Below are 25,013 nucleotides of genomic sequence, written 5' to 3'. Positions count from 1 at the left end.
GGTATTCATATCCATGCCCTTACTAACATTATTATGATTTTCTTCATATAACCAAGCTAACACAATGAAGAATATTTTTTATTAAAATTACAATTTGTTAAATAAGTTATAGAAAATTCTTTTCATTGCTTGACTTCACAGTCCAGAAGTTTTACATTAGCTATACAAAATCATCATCTTACAATTTGACTATTCTGGATCCAAAGAAAACAATAAGTTGGACTAAAATAGTATAGAATTAGTGATGTTTCCAAGTGCCAAGCAGAAGAAAATTAATATTGTTTCTGTGGACTTTCAATTATTTCTAACAATTTTTCAATCCAGAAACAAGTGTTAGGTGTCCAAAACCAAGGCAATGATAGTTTATGTGGAGATGAAATGCTAGATTTGAAATATACATAAACAATAAAATTCACCATTTATTGTGTTTAAAATTTGTGTATTTTGATATATTGTGATAAAGATAAATTAGCCACTATTAGACTGTGGGTTTTATTAGTAGTAGTATTAGTGTTTGGCAGATCTTTCCATTTAGAATATTGAATGAGATATAAAAACTTAAAAACATTTTAAGTGATTAGAATCTTCTGCCAGAATTTTCTGCTCCTAAATATAACTATAAAATTCCATTACAAAACAGAGTGTTGTTAATGCCAGATTACTAACAATGTGGGTCTGTGAGTTAAAAAAATATATAGACTGTGGATAAAATATGTAAAGTTATTAAAAATACATTCAATCATATAATAAATATTATAAGAGACATACTCAGCATGAAATTCACTATAAATGTTGATTTTTAAATATTTTTTTAGAAAATGTTTTCTTAGGCTTTTGAAAAAAATTGGGCATTCCATAAATTATAATCTAGTAAAGGCATTCAATAAAGACCTCTGCATATTTGACAATGTCAAGTATGGCACTTGATAAGTAAAAGGACCAACGCCATATGTTACACAAAAGGTATGTGGTAGTTCCTAATTGAGGGAAAGGGGATTTATGAGCTGTTGCAGAATCTGATGAAAGTTATGGTCTCTCTTTCTCTCTCCAGAACAATATGCACAAGTATATGTGCATACATGTTTATATTCAACATTAGAGGCTAGTAAAACCCATCCCTGGAACCCAGATTAAGAAATATTGACTAACAACATGGTTTATTACTGCTTCTAAATTTATTTAAAAAATATCTCTATGAGCAAAATATATTTTTATTATCATAAAGTAAACAAAGTAATATAAGTCATTAAAATAACTATAGAGAAAAATCTACATAATATATTTCTTAAATATGTTAATACTTGGCATACTTTTATAGACATTATAAATAAGTAAAATAATACCTCAAAGTTTAGGATGGAAAATATAAAAAAAAGTATTTAACTTTAATGTAGAATGACTTAGTCAAAGAAGCTAGTAATTAATAAGCCCAACCCTCGACTAAAATAAACAGAATGGCTGTATATTATCTCCTAATTAACCTTTGTCTTTGAACCCCTACCTGCCTATTCAGAGGTCCCTCTCGGGGCAGGTACAGGAGAAAGAAATGGCCATATTTCATGAACTGAACTAAACTCCAGTTTAAGTACAGATCGGCTAAAGAGACAATGAGGTAACTGGCTAGACACCATTTCCTGCAAATAAAATCCCTAAAGAATTATGAATCAAAATTCCTGAAACTATCTGAGTTCAACAAATTGAGTTCTTAATAAAAAGCCCAGCATTAGTATCCATTTTCAAAATACAAAAGATAGAAGCCTTAAATCATACAAATTTATAACTATTTTTTTTACTCTGATTTCAACATAAACAGTGCATAGGAAAAGAGTACAAAAGAGAAAGTCTCTATAAATTACTGTCCAATCTTCCCATTGATTCATCCTGGTAACCTATCCATGTTTGATGATGTTTAATGTTTTATTAGTATAATTAAAAAGGTTTTCAACTTATCAATGAAGTACTAAAAAAAGGCATTAGATGTATAAAATGACAAAATTGAAATTGTTTAGTGTCTTTCATTTAATCTGAACTTGGAAGATTGATCCTAAAGATATGGCTGCTTAGAAACATGCTAAAATACAAGGGATAATGTCTTTCTAACCACATTTTCTACACTATTATGCTCATTACAGAGGCATATCATTTTCCCAAAGCTGACTTCGACTCATCAAAGATCAATTCTTTATTAGTGTAAACCTCACAATATAATTTGCAATCAAGTATGTCTGAAACTTCTGTTTCAGCTGGTGATTTAGAGCAGTGGTATGCTGGAGCCGCTCATTTCAACTAAGGAAAGCCTATTGTTAAGTACTCAGAAAATTTGTAGGCTGGTTGCTAAGCCTTTAGTAGTTCGAATTCAGTCCTGGTGGGAATGTTAACACTATGAAAATTGGTAAATGCTACATTCTAGGATTTTTTTCTTCTTTTTTTTGCTTTTCAGGAGTTTGTTTGCCAGCACCCTGCTGGACCTATCTTATTCTTTGGTAGACTTGGAAAGGTAGAAGAAATTTAAAGTGTGTAAAGGAGATTAAAGAAAGTGTAACAAATACTTATAAGCAAAAGTTTAGTCGCTGAAAAAATTAAAGAGCATTTACTTTAGTTGTCCACCCCTCTTTCAAAGCATAATGCAGCACTGTAGCCACACACTTAAATAAGTCCCTGAAAACTGCTGGCACTTTATTTTGACCTGAATCTAACCTTTATGTAGATATCAAAACTGCAAAAGAAATTAGAGAAATAGATTACTTGCTGTGCGCTGTGCTTTACCATCCTCTTTGCCTTGCATGACTAGAAAGCGAAGCCCACTGAGATAGTTCAACCAGCGTCTCACTCCTGCACTAAATTCCTCTTGTTGTTCTTTGTCATTTTCTAACGTGAATAAATAATGACACCACAGTAGAGACAATAGTGGGCACTAACTGATTCCCACTGAATACTATAAGCTTTCAGAAGGTATTCTTATTCTTACAGCAACCCTACTACGTAGGCAGCATTGTTCCAAATGGAACTTAACTCACCGAATTTTAAGTAAAGGTCATAATTTCAGTCCAGATAGATCTAGTTTTAGAGGACATTTTTGTTCTACTAGTCCACTACTGCTATGTTTCTTAAACTTGATTGACCCCTTTACAGAAAAACAAACAAACAAAAGCCTCCAGACACCCAGCACTGTGTGTGTTATGTGCTGTGGAGTCACCTCTGACTCTGGGTGACCCTATGAACAAGTGGCGTCCACAATGTCCTGTTCTCAGCAGTCCTGCTCAGCTCCTGTAGACTCACGCCTATGGCTGATTTTATGGAATTAGTTCGTCCTATATTTGGTCTTCCACTTTTGATGCTGCATTCTACTTTTTCCAGCATCTTGTTTTTTCCAAAGAACCCTGCCTTTTTCCTATGTGCCTGAAGTAGGACAGCTTCGGTTTTGTCATTTTTGCCTCCAATGACGTTTTAGAATTAATTTGCTCTAGGTCTCACTTAATCATCTTTCTGGAGGTTCAGGGTGTTTATAGAGCTCTCCTTTAACACCATATTTCAAATGAATGAATTTTTTTCCTACTAGCTTTTACCTTATTTTTGTAAAAAGGAAAACGTATTAAATTATAACTTTTAAATGCAATAGCAGAATTATAATGAATTCAGCTCTCTTATCTTAAATTATTTCTAAGAACAAATCGGTAAAGAGGCATTGATGTAATGAGTTGACAATCATGAATATAATACACTTATGGTAGGCCAAAGTGGAGCGAATATGAAGAAACATAAAAGGGAAGCATGCTTATATGTATCTGTTCTCACAGAGCATGCGAAACAGATGTGTTTTGAGATATGATGTATGTATATATTTACCTCCACTTTTACAGCAATAAAAGTTCCCTGGGACTAATGAGGGTACTCGGGAACCTCTGCTTTGTATTTTGAACCATTTTGCTGTTCATCAACTCTCTATAAAACATGTAAGTTTTCATTTTTAATTGCAACCATGGAAACTAGTGGCTAATTATCTTCTTTATTTAGGTGTGACTTGAAAATAAAGTCTCTAGGTGACCCTCAAAATATTTCACTTTTTCTGTGTTGAGAAGTAGCGTAAGTTATACAAATGTTTGGGCATTTATTCCCATGTGTTTTATGCCTTATGTTTAGATACCCTATAAAGAAACTTGCTCTATAAATATATAGTGAGAACTTAGGAATTAACCTTGATTCTTGGTCTTTGTGTCCATTCAACTCCCAGTAGAAAATATACACAGTAATAGAATTGTGAAGGAAGTATAGTTGACTCTTGAACAACACGACTGAATTGTGCAGATCCACATATAACCAAATTTTTAAATAAACACAACCAAAGTATTTTCTCTACCTTATGATTTTCTTGATAACATTTTCTTTTCTCTAACTTACTTTACTGAGAGAATTATAGTATCTATACCTAGAACATACGAAATATGTGCTGATCGACTTTATGTTATTAGTAAGGCTTCTGGTCAATAGTAGGGTATTTGTAGTTAAGCTCTGGGGAAGTCAAAAGTTATACATGAATTTTCAACTGCACAGGGATGGGGTTGGTGCCCCTAACCCCCATATTGTACAGGGTCACTGTCTTTAAAGGTATAGGTAGAGGTAAGAAAAAAAGTGGCATAACTCTGCCTACCATTTCATAAGCAAATTACATCCTAGAAAAATAATATATAATCTCCTTTTCTGAGTCTACTTGACTATTCTATTGCCTAGTTTTTGGTTTTTTTGAGATACTCAACAGAAGAGCTAGGGTTTATTTTTAAAGCAAATAGAACAGCCTGACCTGTGGTGGCGCATTGACCTGAAATGCTGAGGTTCCTGGTTTGAAACTCCAAAACCCCAGGCTTGCCTGGTCAAGGCATATATGGGAGTTGATGCTTTCTGCTCCTCCCCCTTCTCTCTGTTTCCTCTCTCTAAAATTAATAAATAAAAAATTTTAAAAATAATAAAACATTAAAAAAATAAAATAGAATAATTGGCCCTGGCCAGTTAGCTCAGTGGTAGAGCATCAGCCCTGCGTATAGATGTCCTGGGTTCGATTCCCAGTCAGGGCACACAGGAGGAGCGACCATCTGCTTCTCCATCCCTACCCCTCCCTTTTACTCTCCTCCAGCCCTGGATGAATTGATTCGAGCTAATTGGACGCGGGTGCTGAGGATGGCTCCCTGATATTTGCCTCAGATGCTAAAAAGTGGCTCCTTTGCTGAGCAATGGAGCAATGGCTTCAGATGGGTAGAACATTGACCCTCATGGGCTTGTCGGGTTGATCCTGGTCAGAATGCATGCAAGAGTCTCTCAGGCTCCCCTCCTCTCACTAAAATTAAAGAAAAGAAAATAATATCTTATGTGATTGAAAAGAATATTATTTCTATTAGTCTCTTGAATTGTGGCTATATTCTTTAGGAAATAAAACTCATAAACCCCTTATTAAGAAGATAAGATTGTGTTTGGTCATGTTACTGAAATTTCTACACAGAAGTGTTCAAAGTTCTGGAACTACTGGTATAAAAAATGTGTAACTATTTGATGCATATGAGTTTCCTTATGCAAGACAAACATTAAATTAAACTTTAAAAGAAAAGCTAGTCACAAATACAAATATAAAACAATACTCAACTTCATGATGTTGGTTATTAATTTTTATCATATGATATTTCACATATTTGCATTTTTAAGTACATTGATATTAGATTTAATGCTACTCCAGTTTAAGATAAAATATAGCTTCCTTTGGAACTTGTTATTAGTATTGTTTTATTTTTAAAAGTTATTTATGCACTGGACACTAATCATGTATTTAGCATTTTACAAAATATCAAGTAAGTTTCAAGGCCTTCAAAAGTATTAAGTGAATAATCAAAGAGAGCCAAATTGATTAAAGAAACTTAGGAAATTGATTTAGCTTTTCTAATGTCTTTTTTTTCCGTATTTTTCTGAAGTGAGAAGTGGGGATACAGAGAGACAGACTTCTGTATGCACCCAACCAGGATCCACCCGGCAAGCCCACTAGGGGGCGATACTCAGCCCATCAGGGGAATTGCTCTGCTGCAATGGGAGCCATTATAACACCTGAAGTGGAGGCCATGGAGCCATCTTCAGCTCTCAGGCCAACTTTACTCCAATGGAGCCTTGGCTGCAGAAGGGGAAGAGAGAAATAGATAGAAAGGAGAGGGGGAAGGATGGAGAAGCAGATGGACACTTCTCCTGTGTGCCCTGGCCAGGAATCAAACCTGATATTTCCACATGCCAGGTTGACACTCTACCACTGATCCAAGCGGCCAGGGCATCTAATGTCTTTTGGGTTTTTTTCTTTTAAATACAGTGTAATTTCTTTTTGCTAAAGGTCTTGTTTTCATTCTAAGAAAATCATGGTTAGGCAATTAATTACTTTCAATTTCTGTCTTGATTTATTTTTATTTTAATTTATTTTTAATATTTACTTATTGAGCCTGGCCAGATGGTGGCACAGTGGATAGAACATTGAAATGGGATGCAGAGGACCCAGGTTCGAAACCCAGAGGTCACCAGCTTAAGTGCAGACTCATCTGATTTGAGCAGTACTCACCAGCTTGAGCCCAAGGTCATTTAACAATATTGAGCCTTCCTGTATACATGTGGATATGAACTACCTCTCTATTTATTTAGTTATTTGATTTTATTCATCACTTTTTTAGTTATTCTCATATAAATTTTGCACATATGTTATCAGATTAATACCTGTTTTTCATTTTGGGAGTTGCTAATGTAAATGGCATTATAGTTTTAATATTAAAATCTACATATTTATTGCTGATATATAGGACAGCAATACTGACTTTTGTCTACTAATCTTGTATTTGGCAACCATGCTATAATCATTTCTCAGTTCCAGAAGTTTTCTCATTAAGTTATTTCAAAATTTCTACATAGATTAACAGGACAACTGTGAAAAGTTTTATCTCTTTTTTTCCAATCTTTATATACTGTGTATTACCTTTTCCTAATTTATTGAATTAGCAAGAACTTTCAGTACAATGTTAAAAAGGATAGGTGAGAGAAGACATTCTTCTCCTATTCCTGAACTGAGTGGGGAAGCTTCAGGTTTCTTACCATTAACTATGTTATTGAACTGGCGGTGGCGCAGTGGATAGAGCATTGGACTGGGATGCAAGGACTCAAGTTCGAGACGCTGAGGTTGCCAGCTTGAGCACAGGTTCATCTAGTTTGAGCAAAGCTCACCAGCTTGAGCACAAGGTCACTGGCTTGAGCAAGGGGTCACTCGGTCTGCTGTAGCTCGCCCCCCCCCCCCCAGGGAGCCATCCTCAGAGCCCAGGGCCAATTCACTCAAACCAATCAAATTATGGCTGGGGTAGGAGAAGGGAGGAGAGAGGTGGAGAAGCAGATGGTCACTTCTGTGTGCCCTAACCGGGAATTAAACTGAGATATCAACATGCTGGTTGATGCTCTACCACTGAGCCAACTGGTCACTTCTGTGTGCCCTAACCGGGAATTAAACTGAGATATTGACATGCTGGTTGATGCTCTACCACTGAGCCAACTGGCTATGACCTGTTTGTTTTTCTGTGAACCTATCTTTTACTATGGAGGTTCAGTGGGAGGGTGGAAGGGTTTCTCCACCAAGAACCTGAAAGGATAGAGAGAAAATCATTTTTCATTGTCTACTCTCTACTTTTTATTTGCATTTTTCATTAAGGAAAAAAAGTTTTCATGTTTTCTTTATAATATTAATATTTTTAAAAATGTAGTTGATAGATTTATTAATATTTATATACTGCTCACAAAAATTAGGGAATATTTCAAAATGAATATGAAGTGATAAAATACCCCTAATTTTTGTGAGCAGTATAGTATATTTTGGGTAAAAGAGGAACATCAGTATTTCCACTTAAATTATCAGGTTTTTACTACTAAAAATTACTTGTTTTCCATAGAACCTAGGTCTGTACTTGAAGTATTTGAGACATAGCCTAACTGTTACATAAACTTGAATTACAATTTCTTATTGGCAAACTAAAAAATTCTTCCTCAATGAGAGTTAATTGAAATAATCCAAAAGTCAGCAGAAATATATAAATTGTAGTCTGCTAGATTATAGCCTTGAACAACTGCTGTGACCCTAATACCCAATGAGGAAAGACTTCATGACAGGGAAGAATGTTGTTATTGTCTTTTCTGTAAAATATAACAAGTTAAGTAATTAAGGTTAGAAATCAAACCAAATTAACTACAGACAGCTGTAAGAGGCTTAGTTCGTGACCAAATAACAGACAGGAATTTCTTTTGTTTTCACTGGTGATTTACCTAATGGTGAGATAAATGTCTGATGACATACACAGTCCAGTGTCCTGTCAATCTTTAGCCATCTACTGTACCACTCATCACGTTCATTCAAGAGAGGAGAACTGCTCAGTTGTTCAACTATAAGAGTTATCTTCATGAGTTCTGCTTAAGTGAGCCAGTAAGCAGTAGAACAGTTTCAGTCTATGTATAAAATTGTAATATGAAAAGAATGTTTTGCACAATAAATATATATATGAGCAAAAATGATTTTTAGGAATTTTAGAATACCATAATTAAGTTAAATTTTTATAATTTTCCTTATGAGAAGATAATTTTATTCATATATTAACAAAATTCTTAGCTAGGCATGAAATATATGTTTATTAATTTATCTAAAATTAAATTTCCACATGGTTAAACAAAAATAATTCATTCAAAATCAAAGCTTCAACTATTTCTGTCTGTTATAGAAAAGAAAACTCATATTTCAGGAGGTTAAATAGCTTTCCCAAAGTCTCAGACAAAGTAAGTGGTAGAATCAAGAAGACTGGCATCAGAGTAGGGAAATAGTTGAGGACCAGTGTGGTGATTTTGCAGAGTGAAATTCAGTAAGGAGAATGGCAGAGCTTATATCATGCAATTACTTATAAGTCATAATTAGTATATAGATTTATTTAAAGTCAATCTAATTCCACATCATGATGACAAGTGCTATAAAGAAAGAGTTAACAAATATCTCATGGTACAGCAATGTCACAGATTCTGGCTTAGAGAATATTAGAAGTTCTAAGAAGGCCCTGGCCGGTTGGCTCAGTGGTAGAGCGTTGGCCTGGTGTGCGGGGGACCCGGGTTCGATTCCTGGCCAGGGCACATGGGAGAAGCACCCATTTGCTTCTCCACCCCCGCCCCCTCCTTCCACTCTGTCTCTCTCTTCCCCTCCCGCAGCCAAGGCTCCATTGGAGCAAAGATGGCCCGGGTGCTGGGGATGGCTCCTTGGCCTCTGCCCCAGGCGCTAGAATGGCTCTGGTCGCGGCAGAGCGACGCCCCTGAGGGGCAGAGCGTCGCCCCTGGTGGGCGTGCCGGGTGGATCCCGGTCAGGCGCATGCGGGAGTCTGTCTGACTGTCTCTCTCCGTTTCCAGCTTCAGAAAAATACAAAAAAAAAAAAAAAAAAGAAGTTCTAAGAAGAGATATTTGAATTTTCTGTAGGCCTTTGATGGATAGAACAAAAAACAAAGACATTTAGAATAATGGAAACTAAGGAACATAGATGTGAGACTACATGCTCTTGATGGAATTAACACCAAGTGTGGCTAGAGCCTTTGAGGAGGGTCAGCCAGAGGCCAGCCCAGAAAGGTAGATACTATGTAAATCTAGAAATTACACAGGTCTAGAGTCAATGATATGGATTTTGAACTTTGTTTTAGATAATACAAAGCCAATTTGATTTCTGGGAAGTAGAAAGGAATAGTTTCAAGATAAAAGTTCACCAGTGGATGGGAGGACAGACTGGGGAAGAGCAGCAGAGAACACCAGTCAGGTTATTTCAGGAAGGTGAGAGGGAATGTCCTTGCCCTATTGACTGTTATCCAGTGGGAACTCCAAACATTTTATAAATAATTAAAATATAAAGTGATAATTTAGTAAGTTATGGAAATACCGAGAGTATCAAATGCTAATCCCCAAATTTGTTTTTGGAAATTGTTTTGAATCACCAGTTGAAAGAATATATAATTGAGGGAGCCAAGCTTGCAAATAATACACATTTAAACATTTAATCTGTGTACTGTAAGTGGATTCCTTAACAGATTAACCTAGCTGTATGTATTGTACAAAGGATGTTGCCAGGATCAAATGAAACAAGAGACCTGAAAGCTCTTGTAATAAACACGTTATATAAATACAAGTCATTAATACAATATTTAATCCTTGTAGAAAATTTGCTTTTTTTACATAATTCCTGAAGAAAAGTAATATCTCAATTTGTCTTAGACTTTGAAATACTAAAAAATAAATAGTTGGCCCTGGCCGGTTGGCTCAGCGGTAGAGCGTCGGCCTGGCGGGCGGGGGACCCGGGTTCGATTTCCAGCCAGGGCACATAGGAGAAGCGCCCATTTGCTTCTCCACCCCCCCCCCACCCCCCACCCCCACCCCCCGCTCCTTCCTCTCTGTCTCTCTCTTCCCCTCCCGCAGCCAAGGCTCCATTGGAGCAAAGATGGCCCGGGCGCTGGGGATGGCTCCTTGGCCTCTGCCCCAGGCGCTGGAGTGGCTCTGGTCGCGGCAAAGCGACGCCCTGGAGGGGCAGAGCATCGCCCCCTGGTGGGCATGCCGGGTGGATCCCAGTCGGGCGCATGTGGGAGTCTGTCTGACTGTCTTCCCGTTTCCAGCTTCAGAAAAATACAAAAAAAAAAAAAAAAAAAGAAAGAAAGAAAATCACAACCAGAAAATTTAAAAAAAATAAAAAAATAAAAAAAAATAAATAGTTGAACTTTTTGGAAAAAAAAATAAAAGCTTTAGATGTCTTTGCATGAAAAATGGAGCAGGCGAGTGAATAAACACACGGGGCATCTAGTCTTGTTTGCCGGGCGAGCCAAGTATGAGAAGTAGAGGATTGTTTCCTTCCACCTCTGAACAATTTCAAACACTCTGAATTGGATTTATGCAGTTGAATTCTCATGAAAAAATTATAGTAATTTTTGTGTAATATAGGAATTAACTTTTTTCATAAAATTCTCACAATATTCTCATTTTTGCAACAGGAAGCATTGTCTACTAGAAAGAATATGGTCTTTAGAAACACACACATCTGAATGTGAATCCCAGTTCTGCCAATTAGTGGGTGTGGAACTTTAGGTAACATAGAAAAGAACCTCGTGGGGCCTCCGTCCTCTTTTTAAAATTAGAAGCAGTGAGCACTTTTTCTTTAAGATTGGCTGTAGAGGCGATTGAAATAATATAACTAAAGGCACATAGTGGCTGTTAGGTAAATGCTACTTATCCTTTTCAGAATTAAGGTCTTATATTTTCTTTCTATGGTAATTCTGATGGAAACTTCTTGGGATATAGTAGGTGTTCAATAAATATCTGTTGAGAGAAAGAAAGGAAGGATGGAAGGAAGGAAGGAAGGAAGGAAGGGTGAAAAAGGAAGGAAGAAAGAAAGGGGAGAAAGAAAAAAGAAAAGAAAAAGAGAGTTTGCTAGCTAACCTAATAGGGTTAGGCTTCTGGTCCCTTTCTTTATGAGTAGTGGCATTCTTTCCAAACGTGTTTGGCAGAGATATAGTATCTTAATGAGCTGATGATAGAGCGAGGTGGTTAATTGATATAACCAGAGTATTATCCATTTAGTCTATCACTCAGGAATATTATATTTATATGTTATTTACTTAAGAAAACAAGTCCGGGCCCTGGCCGGTTGGCTCAGTGGTGGAGCGTCGGCCTGGCGTGCAGAAGTCCCGGGTTCGATTCCCGGCCAGGGCACACAGAAGAAGCGCCCATCTGTTTCTCCACCCCTCCCCCTCTCCTTCTTCTCTGTCTCTCTCTTCCCCTCCCGCAGCAGAGGCTCCATTGGAGCAGGGATGGCCCTGGCGCTGGGGATGGCTCCTTGGCCTCTGCCCCAGGCGCTAGAGTGGCTCAGGTTGCAACAGAGCGACGCCCCGGAGGGGCAGAGCATCACCCCCTGGTGGGCGTGCTGGGTGGATCCCGGTCAGGCACATGCGGGAGTCTGTCTGACTGTCTCTCCCCGTTTCCAGCTTCAGAAAAATACTAAAAAAAAAAAAAAAAAAAAGTTCGTTGTATTTCAGTTGACACTGCAGGAACATAGTCAGATAGATTTGATCTTTTTCTGCACAGACATGCCCAGGTTGTTGTGTAAAACAGCCTGTTTAATCATATAACCCTTAATCTCAACAACTACCAGTATTCAACAAAGTTATCAGGATTCCACTTGATGAATTCTGTAAGGGGTACTATTATATTTCTGCTGCCACCTCTGTTGGCTGATTTTTTTTTTTTTGCAACGGTATGTTTCCTACCTTTTTTATTTCTGTGAAACTAGCTTCATAACTACTAAGGCCAATGCCTACCTGTTCACAAAATGTATCCCATCCTGTGCTGCCATCTGCTGGAATACCATGCTGCTTAGTCATGGAAAGAAAGTAAGCGATATTAAGTTTCATAATACTTGTTTTTTAAATGCTAATACTTTATATATATATATATAGATATATATATCTATATATATTTATATAGATATATATATTATATATATATTTTTTATTTATTTATTTTTTTTTACAGAGCCAGAGAGAGAGCCAGAGAGAGGGATAGACAGGAACGGAGAGATGAGAAGCATCAGTCATTAGTGTTTTGTTGCGCATTGCAACATCTTAATTGTTCATTGATTGCTTTCTCATATGTGCCTTGACTGCGGGCCTTCAGCAGACCGAGTCCCCTTGCTCGAGCCAGCGACCTTGGGCTCAAGCTGGTGAGCTTTTGCTCAAACCAGATGAGCCCTAGCTCAAGCTAGCAACCTCGGGGTCTCGAACCTGGGTCTTCCGCATCCCAGTCCGACGCTCTATCCTTGGTGCCACCGCACGGTCAGGCTTAAATGCTAACATTTTGGATGGGATTTTAGCTGAGAAAAAAATTCAAAAGGACAACGACCCATTTTAAAAATAATACTTTGCCCTGTAAACAGTTTGTTAACTCATTCAATCTGTCATTTAGACAACACTCCCTGACATCTTTTCTGTGGCGAGAACTATATAGAATCCCTATCTCTACAGATGAGCAACGCATGGTCTTTGTTTAATAGGTATTGAAGAATCATAATTAAAGGAAATAATTGCGGCAGATCACTCTAGATATTACAATAAAAATATAAACAAAGAGACATAGTAATTTCTACCGAGAAATAGGCTTCTTACAAAGTAATCAACAGAGAACACTGATAAGTAAACAAGTGTTCACCATGACAGGAAAGGTGATCCTGGCCAGAGCCAATATTATGAACAAAGATGTTTGCTTCTAAAGAAAGACATTTGTTTTGTTTTGTTTTTGTTTTTTCTTTTTTTTTTTTTTTTTTGTATTTTTCTGAAGCTGGAAACAGGGAGAGACAGTCAGACAGACTCCCGCATGCGCCCGACCGGGATCCACCTGGCACGCCCACCAAGGGGCTACGCTCTGCCCACCAGGGGGTGATGCTCTATCCCTCTGGGGCGTCACTCTGTTGCGACCAGAGCCACTCTAGCGCCTGGGGCAGTGGCCAAGGAGCCATCCCCAGTGCCCGGGCCATCTTTGCTCCAATGGAGCCTCGGCTGCAGGAGGGGAAGAGAGAGACAGAGAGGAAGGAGAGGGGGAGGGGTGGAGAAGCAGATGGGCGCTTCTCCTGTGTGCCCTGGCCGGGAATCGAACCGGGACCTCTGCACGCCAGGCCGACGCTCTACCAATGAGCCTACCGGCCAGGGCCCAGACATTTGTTTTGGGTGACAGAAGGAGGTGTTAGTTAATGATACTGTATTGGAGGGGGTTTTTTTTTTTAGTTTCTTTCAGATAAGAATCAGATGATAATCTAATTTTGATAATATAAAAAGAAACAAAGTAAAATACACAAAATACTCTTCTCAGCATAAACTGTTCATGATTTTGTCAACAGTACTGCTATTAATACTTAGTAAATAGTTGTTATATTTCTCAGATTACTACTTCTATCTTAATGAAGATTTCGTATTATTGGAGTCCCGACAGCTGGTTTCCTGCAGTGCTAACTCTAACGGGAGTTCTTTTTCTGCTGTGTCTCTATGCTGTTGCATGGTGCCTCTTCAAAGAGTAAGATTTGAATTACTGTTTCTATTTGAATTCACTTATTGCTTATAAAGTCCATCAAGAATGCCTTAAAAAGACCATGATAGAAGCAGAAAGAAAGATTAGGACAAATGTATGGAGCCTTTATTACTGTGTACATTGTAGATATTTGCTGATAGTCACTACAAAGCGGAGAGAAAGATAGCAGCATCACTGTTTTACATTTGGATAAGGGATGTTAAACATGATCTTCTGGGACTAAAGCTAATACTCTCCCTAAGTGATCATTCAAATGGTTCAAGCTAAAAACATTTATCTGAAAAATATCGTAAACTGAGAAAGTGTAATGAGTGGCTTTAAAAATCTGTGCTGAACCCATTACCCATTCTTCTCTATAATGAATTTCTGACCTGAGGTCACATCCCTGGAAAGGGCTGTGTGGATGTGCTACTGCCAGGAGGAGCATGTAAGCATTATATATAATGCTACAACTCAGTATTTGTTACACCAGATATTTCTCCCAGCTCTCCCACAGCAATCCACCATACTCATAGGTTGTTTTATTTTAGTTTAATATTGTTTTCTGAATTCAGAAGTAGCAGAGTAATATGATATAATCCTGAACATCTAAAGATCTGATATGTTCTCACGGAAATTTTATTGAAGAGGTTTAAAGATATTATCTTCATTTTATATATATAGGAAATATTTACTAATTGGTTTTTGTTTAAGAACAACTTTTGTTATTTGTATGTCTGTGGTGTTTGTTTACTGGAGAATGTCATCCTTTTTGATTAATGTCAAAGCAGGGAATAGATTTGAATAATTATGAGAAAAAATAAGCACTCAGTTTATTTTTTAAAAAAAGCTCTTTCTCTCTCTTTATTTATTTATTTATTTATTTATTTATTTATTTATTTATTGTTCCTTTATCTGTAGTGCTCCCTCCACTTCAAGATTCTTTCCCCACTGTCACAAACATCAGCAAAGCCTACCAACTCTTACCACCAATGAGACTGGGCAGATACCAAGGTAGAAACCATCTTGATGCTTTACAGAACAAAATTTTAGGCTTTAAGATTGGGGGCCTTGGCCCTGACCGGTTGGCTCAGTGGTAGAGTGTCGGCCTGGCGTGCAGAAGTCCCGGGTTCGATTCTGGGCCAGGGCACACAGGAGAAGCGCCCATCTGCTTCTCCACCCCTCCCCCTCTCCTTCCTCTCTGTCTCTCTCTTCCCCTCCCGCAGCAGAGGCTCCATTGGAGCACGGATGGCCTGGGTGCTGGGGATGGCTCCTTGGCCTCTGCCCAAGGCGCTGGAGTGGCTCTGGTCGCAACAGAGCGACGCACTGGAGGGGCAGAGCATCGCCCCCTGGTGGGCAGAGCGTCGCCCCCTGGTGGGCGTGCTGGGTGGATCCCGGTCAGGCACATGCGGGAGTCTGTCTGACTGTCTCTCCCCGTTTCCAGCTTCAGAAAAATACAAAAAAAATAAAAATAAAATAAAAATAAAAATAAAAGATTGAGGTCCTTATCACTTCACTAAATTTCAGGTTTAGAATCATAAAATGTTGATTGGTATTTAGAAGGCTTAATTTCACCCCTCAATTCTTTATCAAAGTGTTTCTAGGTAGCTCTGTATTTCATCAACAGCGTGTATTCATCATGTAATACTCCTCCAGACATGAGGACACAGCAGAGAACAGAATCATAATTACAAATGAGCTTCACATTCTACTGCTGTTGTTCTGTTATGAACTGTATAATGTTATTACTGTTTTCAGATGTATTTATTTCACAATGAAGAGACAAATATCACAGGGATGAGAACAAATACAATATTTTTTACGAATTTAAGATGACACATAAATTTTAGACATTTTTACTAACATCCAAAAGCAACATCAAGAAAAATCTATCTAGAAAATACTTCTTTAAAGTTAATATAATAGAAATACTTTTATTAATCTGTACTTAAAACATAAAATGATTGATTTATTATATAAGGGAGGATATCAAGAGCCAATTAAGATCTATCTAAATAGAGCATTATGTGTGTTTTTTTTACCTACCTAACTTAAGAACATAAAATGATTATGATTTAGTATATATGAAAGGTTACCAAGGGCCAATTTAAGGTTTGTTTAATTAGAGCATTATGTAATGTTTGTTTACCTATGTATTTATAAAATAAATTGTTAAATCATTTATTGTTTATATGCACTAAAATATATTTCTGTATTAGAGATTAAAACAAATATTTTCATTAATTCTTTAATATTTTCAGAAGGCATGAAAACTTTTTGACTAGTGACCCAGAACCAAAAACAAAACCCTACTTGCTTCCTGGAAACCATCAGGTAATAACAAAGAGAAAAATTATTTTATAGGTAATAACAAAGAGAAAAATTATTTTATAGGTATTACTATACTTACTCCTTTATTTTTTTATAACATACAGTTAAAAAGTACTTGAAAACAAATTATAGTAAATTATGACCCATAAAGGCAAATAAGAGGATTTCTGTGTATCAGTTGAAAGTGGAAATGAAAATTGAAGGGGAAAGAGCTAACATTCAACTTTAAGTGATTGACATATATGGTATCAGTGATGAGGAAAATAATATTCTAAGACTGATATACCTGTAAAAGTATACATTGATTGTGTGTACTAGTGAGGTGGCATTCACATTTCTATTGCTATTTTTCCTATTGATGTTTGAAAAATGGTGAAATGAGGTCAATAGGTAATACAGTGGAGATGTTACTAAGGAGGCCTCTGATGTCCACTTATCCTTACACCACTTAGGTATTCAGCAACGTATGCTACATGAAAAATTCTCTTATAGAGTTTCTTCCACTATAATATGCAATTAGCTATAATTTATTTAAAATTGGAATTAAAATATTAAAATCAAAGCACAATATTTTACTGAGTTACAGAACTAATCTTTATGTAAAACTATATTTAGCTCATGTCTTTGGATAAGTAAAATATTTTCTAGTTGATGCCAAGAAAAATAATATAAAGAAGTTTAAAACAAGGTCTCCACTCATCAAGAACCCATATTCCAGCTGGAAATAGACATAAGTAGAATATTGTTTGTTGATAATAATGTATGGTAGTTTATTAATTTCTGCCAATATGTATAGAGCTTCATAGAAATTTCGAGAACAACAAGGTCCTTATGAGCTAGACCTGTCAGAGGAAACTTTGTAAAAGAATTTTGGAGTTCACACGAAAAATATGTGTCTTTTTATAGATGGAGAACAGTGGGAAACAGATTGCACAGTCTTGAGATTAAGCATGGTATACATACTCCAAGTCTTCTCACAAGATTTCTGTCCTTCTGGACCAGCTTTCCCTGCGTCTCTGCCCTTCTACAACTTAGGACCTGGCCCTGACCAGATAGCTCAGCTGGCTAGAGCATCATGCTGAAGCACAGACGCTGTCAGTTTAATCCCGGTCAAGGCACGTACAGGAACAGGTCAATGCTCCTCTTGTCTCTGTCTGTCTCTCTTTCCTCTCTCTCTAAAATAAGTGAATAAATAAATAAATAAACAAACCTTTAAAAAAATAAAACTTAAGATCTGAATTCATGTCCTCACTGCCACTCTTTCCCATCCCACTTTGTAGTCAAAGTTAGATTTATCTATAGAAACCTTCATATACTCCATCCTAGCATTTATGACACTGTATTATGATATAGATGTGTCAATATCTCTCTGCATACTATTCCTTTCACCTTCTTGCACTAATAATTTTTTTTTTTACCTCAGGAACACTGTTGTGTAGATTATTATTATTATTATTATTATTATTTGTATTTTTCTGAAGTGAGAAGCGGGGAGGCTGAGAGACAGTCTCCTGCATGCACCAGATCCTGCTGAGCCCACTAGGGGCGATGCTCCATTGCAACCAAAGCCATTCTAGTATCTGAGGTGGAGGCCATGGAGACATCGTCTGTGCCCTGGGCCAACTTTGCTCCTTGCCTGTGGGAAGGGAAGAGAGAGAGAGAGAGAAAGGAGAGGTGGAGGGGTGGAGAAGCAGATGGGCATTCTCCTGTGTGCCCTTGCCAGGAATCAAACCCGGGACTTCCACATGCTGGGCCGACACTCTACCACTGAGCCAGCTGTCCAGGGCCATGTGTTGGTTATTTTTGCAAACACATTCCAACATCTGAGAACCTAGATCCAATAAGTGACTTTGCTGTTATTATTGTCATACTCAAATTCATTAATGACTAATTTCTGGCTCACAGGGTTTATTTTTAGTACTCTTTTGGGCATATTTCATGGCATGTTGAACCTCCACAGAAATGACCCACCAATATTGCACTTGATCAGTTCTTCTAAATCCTCTTGTCCTACTTTGGTTCTTCAATCTAATCCAACTATCATTCAGCTACCAGCTTGTGCTTAAGCTCCAGTATGTTTCTGTTGAAAATGACACAACTATGCATTCTGAACTTAGTTCACATTTATGACCATGCTTCAAATAGCAGCTCAATACAGCTATACCTGTCTATATGTACCTAATAAACTCACATTACCAGTTTCACTCATGACACTTTCAAGGTTTCTTACTTTCTCAAATCTCCAATATTTCCATCTCTTCTAACTCTGAACTGTGATAATCATCACAATTTATAAAACAAAATAATCAGATTGTAAAATTCTCTCAAGCTCCAATAACCAAATCCACAAATCTGCCTCAATCGTTAGGTACTACACGGCCTGATGACCCAAGTCCAGAGAAGTGCGCCTGCTTCTATCTAAGGCCATCTTTCCAGTTATGCTTTGGGTACCTGTCTTTCTGGTATTCTCATGGAAAAAATTCTCTCTCTGTGTCAGTCTTCGGATTGCCTCACATGAATAATAATATTCTATTTTCAAAGTGTGTCCCTTGAATCCATTTTTGTCTCTAGTAATCACTCCATTTGTTTTCCTTTATATAATATCTTTAAAAGAGTTACCTAGCTGATGGACGGGGACATGACTTGGGGTGGTGAGCACATGACATAGTGCACAGATGATGTGTGTAGAATTGTACACCTGAAACCTGTATAATTTTTTTGGCCAGTCTCACCCTAATAAATTCAATAAAAATAAAAGAATAAAGAGAAAGAAAGAATGAATGAAAGAAAGAAAGAAGAAAGAGAAAGAGAGAGAGAGAAAGAAGAAAGAAAGAAGAAAGAAAAAGAAAGAAAGAGAGAGAGAGAAAGAAAGATAAGAAAGAAAGAAAGAAAGAAAGAAAAGAAAAAAGAAAAGAAAGAAAGAGAGAGAAAAAGAAAGAAAGAAAAAAGAAAGAAAGAGAGAGAAAAAGAAAGAGAAAGAAAGAAAGAAAGAGAGAGAGAAAGAGAAAGAAAGAGAAGAGAAAGTTACTTAGCTTGGCTACATACAAATCTTTGTTTTCAAATCTCTACTCATCTATTCCAAGAAGGGGTTTTCTCCAACATTCTATTGAAATGGCCCTTTATTCATGTCTCCCATGATCCACTATTGAGGGGAGATATAAACTAATTCTTATTTCTCTAAACATACTCTTCAGGAGTTGACAGAAAGGTGTGTGTGCATATTCTATCTAGCTGCAATGGAAACATAGTATAATAGTAACCAGTGTCTTGGATATACCTAAGTAAAGCTTTAATATCAACAAGTTAATAGCTATGAAACTATAAGGAAGCTTTCAATATGGTATAAAAATTTATTTAGTACATGAATAATAGAATTAAACAAGACAATCATTTTAATCATTTGTCAAATTTCTTGTTGTATAAAATGATTCTAGTAGAGTCAGTATGAATTTCAACATAGTAATCCTATTAGGAATTATAAGGTCATTGATAATGTCAATATCTGTATAAGAATTATAAATTTAGAACAGGTTAATAATTGTAAATTATCTTTTTTTAGCCATCAGGAGTTTATGATAGGCATGCTATTGATCCTGGTAAGAGCAGAATATGATCAATGTTTTTATATTTAAAAGTGTTCTAAAAGCAAGGGATAGATTTCACAATACTGATGAGAAGTATTATGGATTGATTAATTAATGTGCTGTCAGGTTTTAATTATGCCAACTCTGCATTAATTAAGGAAATTATAAATGCTTATTTCTTCAAGGCCCAAGTACATTATAATAATAAATTGTTCTACAATCAAAAATTCATTATTTAATTTTTCTTAATCACAATGATTCATGAAATTTTTAGATACTTTTTCTTGAAAACTGTATTCTGAAAATTTACAAACCCTATCCTAAGTAGATTCACATGCATCTGTTATCCCCCATTAATCTCCATCACTACCTAAATAGCCTTAATTAATCACTTTGGCCACCAAGGCAATGCTTAATGCTCCTAATTGGCCTCATTGTTTATATCCTGCATTTTTAAAAAACAATTTCAAATACTACCTCTCCTGTCACTATATAACATACAAAATATGGACAACATTATGTGAACGTGTACAACTGCTAGGCCTGGTGTACAAAAAAATCTTACTATGCAATTGTAATTTAACCATCAAGAAAAAGGTAATATTGTTATTCCAATTTAAAACTACAAGGAAACAGAGATGTAAGGCCAACTTCACATTGCCAGAATTCCAAATCCTTAGTTAATGAAAACAATCCTGATCTTCATTATCCTTAGAAATGTACAATTCCAGATATATGCCATTGATTCTGGGAATAAAACACACCATTTGTATAGGTCATTAATCTGTCATGAGTCAGAATACACTTCTTTGTGTGTATTCTGTTTACACTACCTTTCTGTTTCATCTCCTAATCCCTTTTACTCTTCTTCAGTGACTAATTCCTACTTAGAAAGCAATACAACTCAGACCTCACATTCCCTGGATAATCGGGCACACCTTCACCGTCCTCTTAAAACACTTATCACCATATATAATGTCATTGGTCTGCATTTTTTACTGTGAACTTCTTGGATTATCATTAGAAATATTAACTGAATGTTTATGCCTAGTGTCAACCAAATACTAGGCACTCAAATCATGTTTGTGTATCAGGAGATTCAGGGCTAGTAAGCTTAAGTTAAATAATCATGTTATAAAGAATTAATGACTTAATGGAAATGAGTAAGCAGGTGTAAATTGTTCTTCCTAGAAGATTTTCCAGCAGAAAAAAAAAAAAATGTATGGTTTAGGTGTTAAAGACATAAGTAGAGGCATTTGGGTTGCAGGTAAGAGCTAAATTGGAGTCATAGCTCCACTTAATTTCCATATAATCTTGGGGAAAGTTTAGAAGGTGAAAAAAAAAGTTTTAAGAGTTAATTGGACTTAACAGGTCCAATGAGAATAAAAAAGATCCAGTAGCATGAGTGAGATGTTTGTTCCTTGGCTGATAAGTGCAGCTGAAATGAGGTATCAAAAATTTGGTAGGAAGAGAGCAGCATTATGTTGGCTGAGACTGTAATAAAATATAAATCAGACAAAAAGGTAAAACACATTAAATAGCTGAACTACTCAGTATTCACAATATACTTTGAATATAACATGTATAATTCAAAATGTCATCTTCATTTTTAAATTTCACATGCCGCCAAACAAATGTAGATAATCATCATGTGTGCCATAGAAAATTTGTCAAAATCACAATTTCATATCTCCATTAAAAATTCATCAAGTATATTCAGGAGCAATGTTTTCCTAGATTGCCTGAGCATAAGAATTATATAAGATGCTTATTACCTAATAGATTCCTGAGTCCTACCTTACCAAAGTAAGTATCTTCAGGAAGATAGACTTGGACATGTATATTTCTAATAGATATTTTAAATTAATGTAGCTTGGAAATACCAATCTGAATTACTGTCTAGTTTCTTAATTAATAGAGCACATGATTAATATAACACAATGTAACCATCAGAACAGAAAACGTAACCTTAAGCTCAATGGATTAAGCAATATGGATTTCTTTGAAGTTACCTAGGTATTATATGAACTTAATAAAAATATAGTAGTACATAAGAGATATTAATGAAAAGCAACTGTCTGCTCCCTTATCCCATGACATCCCATCATTCACCTTAGTTTTGTTTCCAGAGGAAACTGCAATTTGATTCTAATAATTTAATTCTAAAAGTTACTGAATATCAAGCTATGTTGTATGATGATTATATCAATTCTACTCACTAAAGATACAAATAATACAAAGAAGTTATTTTATTTGCTAAGTTGTTGCTTTACAAACCTTTATCATTGTATATCCCTATTGAAAAATAAATTGTGAACAAAACCTTGACGTTTTCATTTTTTACACATTATATATGTGTTTGTGTGTGAAGTACTATTTACTATATTATATGCAAAAAAGACAAAATATAATTTTCAAAAATGAGAAAAATATAAATAAAACTCCTGACCAACTTTCTTCAGTCATCGTACTGTCCTGAGTACGTTCTGTTATGTGTGTCTCCAGTCTTGGAGTCCATTGCTCTACAGACCCAGTGTTGCAAACTACATTTGTGACATGAGGAGGGATTGTTATAATTAAGGTTAAATCATTCTCTTTAAAAATTTATTTATTTATTTATTTATTTTAGAGAGAGAGGAAGGAAGTGAGAAACAGCAATTTGTTGCTCTAATCTATCTATGCATTCATTGGTTGAGTCCTACATGGGCCCTGATGATGCTCTAGCCAACTGTGCTACACTTTCTATCCATTTTTATAATTAAAGAGTTTTTATGTGCTTCATATTTGAAATATGAACAATAAAATATGAACAATATATAATATTGAAATATTAACAATGAAAATTATCTCCAAAATATTACCGTTGTAAAATATTTCCCACTCTATTACTTTTATTGGTCAAATATATACTTCCAATAGTTAACAGTCATTCAAGATTTTATAAATATCTTAACAAAGTGTTTTTTTTCCTTTTTCTTCAGTGACAGGAATGCAATATCTATTCAACAGTCAGACAGGTGAAGTCAAGTTATTGAGCAGTTGAGAAAAGAAAACGATTCCAGTGGAAGACATCTGACTGTAACCACTATACAGGTCACCGTATCTTCATGTCACTTGTATATTTGAAAAGGTCTTTTACAAGATTTTAACAATCAAACATTACCTGGGTATTTTTTTTCAAACTAACGGTATACTTGTGTGTAACATTTGACATATGTATTGTATATATGTCTGACTTTTACTGCTGCAATTATGCTAAGGTTTATTTGTTTCAGAGATACTGGTTTTTAGTTAAAAAATTGACAATGATAGACTAATTACCAATAGAAAATCTAATACGAAATTCCAATTATGTTTAGACTGTATTTGTATTTCAATAATTAATATTAATTAAGGCATTTAAAAATAAAAATCATTCATGCAAAATAACTTATGAATTAAAAGACTCCAACATCATGAAATAAGTGAATTTGTTATCAGACTACTCAGGAACTAGATTTGATTCTCTTTTTCAAAAGACAGATCAAATATTTAAGTGGTAAACAACTTCATACTTTTTCAACAGTGAACTTGTCTGATAAGTTTTGAGACTACATCATCTTCTTACTTAATTTCAATATTCTAACATACTCAAAAGCTTTAGCATTGTACTGCATAAATAGAGAATAGCAATACTGAAGTAAAAAAAGATCAAATTTGCACTTGCTGAGATTTTTCCTAAGTATATATCTTAAATCAGATAGTTTCTTAGTTCAGGTTCCCTGAAAAAAAAAAAAAGTTCAGACAGTAACTGGCTTGCAGGAGTGCCTTAGTGACCAACACCCAAGGCAGTGAGTGAAAAATCAGGCAGAAGTGGATTCGTGAGACAGCTGCACAACTGACCCATCAGAGGTTCTAGCCTAGAGTGAAAGGAATCTAAAATATGCAATAGGGAAGAAGATAAGAATACAGTAGTAGCTGTTAGCCCAGGCCAGTTGACTCAGTGGTAGAGCATTGGCCCAGTGTCTAGAAGTCTCGGGTTCAATTCCCGGCCAGGGCACACAGGAAAAGTGGTCATCTGCTTCTCTACCTCTCCCCCTTCCCTTCTCTCTATCTATCTCTTCCCCTCCTGTAGCCAAGGCTCCATTGAAGAGAATTGGCCTTGGGCACTGAGGATGGCTCCATGGCCTCCGCCTCACACACTAAAAATGGCTCTGGTTACATTGGAGCAAGGGCCCAGATGGGCAGAGCCCAGTGGATCTTGGTTGCGGCACGGTGGGTTTGTCTCTGCCTTCCCTCCTCTCACTAAAAAATAAAAAATAAATAAAAATAGAGTAGTAATTGTTGCTTTTAAACTGGCCACAGAAGTTCCTTTTCCACTTGCCTCTATATACTGAGCCAGATCACCAGTGAAACAAACTCAGCCTCTTTCCTCCTCCAACACCTGGGATATCCCGTTTCCGTAGATATGAGCTGAGGGAGATATGCCCGTGCAACAGCAGTGAAAGACACATCTGGTGAAAGATCCGGCCACCAGATCATGTAGCTAACGTGTGCCCTGTGGCACTGAACATGCCTGATTCCAGATGCACTTCTGTTCCACCCTACATTGTTGCTGGCTGTGTCCAACAAGGTATTGAGTTGATTGGTCTGATAAAACCCTGCTCATGAGGGACAGCTGTAGGCACTTGGTGACTTAGTAGTCCACGGTCAGATAGTTTATTTCTAGCGCACGAGAAGCTGTTTTTGTTTGCTTGTTTGTTTGTTTGTTTGTTTTTTAATGGTGTAGAGCAGGGGTCTCAAACTCGCGGCCCGCAGGCCGCATGTGGCCCGCTGAACAATTTTGTGCGGCCCGCAGACTAATCCACGAAGTTCAAAATATTTTGGATAAAATTAAGTAAGCCTAGGGGCCTACTTGTATTTTTCATTTCTCTAGCATCCTAGCTAGATATTAGCCTAGTTAACAGCAGTTGTGATGCGAACTACAGTTTCTGGTCGTTTTGTGA

At 36.4% G+C, this 25,013-nt stretch overlaps 1 protein-coding gene across 4 annotated transcripts in view; it reads left to right on the top strand.

The window, feature by feature from the left end:
- LOC136384123 (cadherin-related family member 4-like) overlaps positions 1-23,451 on the top strand; it is a 130,839-nt gene extending 107,388 nt beyond the window's left edge. For 2 of the 4 annotated variants that reach the window (XM_066354215.1, XM_066354213.1), the window contains 4 exons: positions 13,989-14,119; positions 15,035-15,127; positions 16,375-16,447; positions 23,010-23,451. In XM_066354215.1, coding sequence (XP_066210312.1) covers positions 13,989-14,119; positions 15,035-15,127; positions 16,375-16,447; positions 23,010-23,012 — 300 coding nt within the window. In that variant the 3' untranslated portion in view covers positions 23,013-23,451. Of the gene's footprint in view, positions 1-13,988; positions 14,120-15,034; positions 15,128-16,374; positions 16,448-23,009 lie in introns of those variants that run through there. The other 2 variants (XM_066354214.1, XM_066354216.1) reach the window with 2 other exon arrangements.
- Positions 23,452-25,013: the final 1,562 nt, after the last annotated feature.

The sequence above is a fragment of the Saccopteryx leptura genome, chromosome 12, assembly GCF_036850995.1.
Source record: "Saccopteryx leptura isolate mSacLep1 chromosome 12, mSacLep1_pri_phased_curated, whole genome shotgun sequence".
Taxonomy (NCBI): Eukaryota; Metazoa; Chordata; class Mammalia; order Chiroptera; family Emballonuridae; genus Saccopteryx; species Saccopteryx leptura.
Note: the sequence above shows the minus strand (reverse complement) of the source record. Positions and strands in the feature narration are given on the sequence as shown.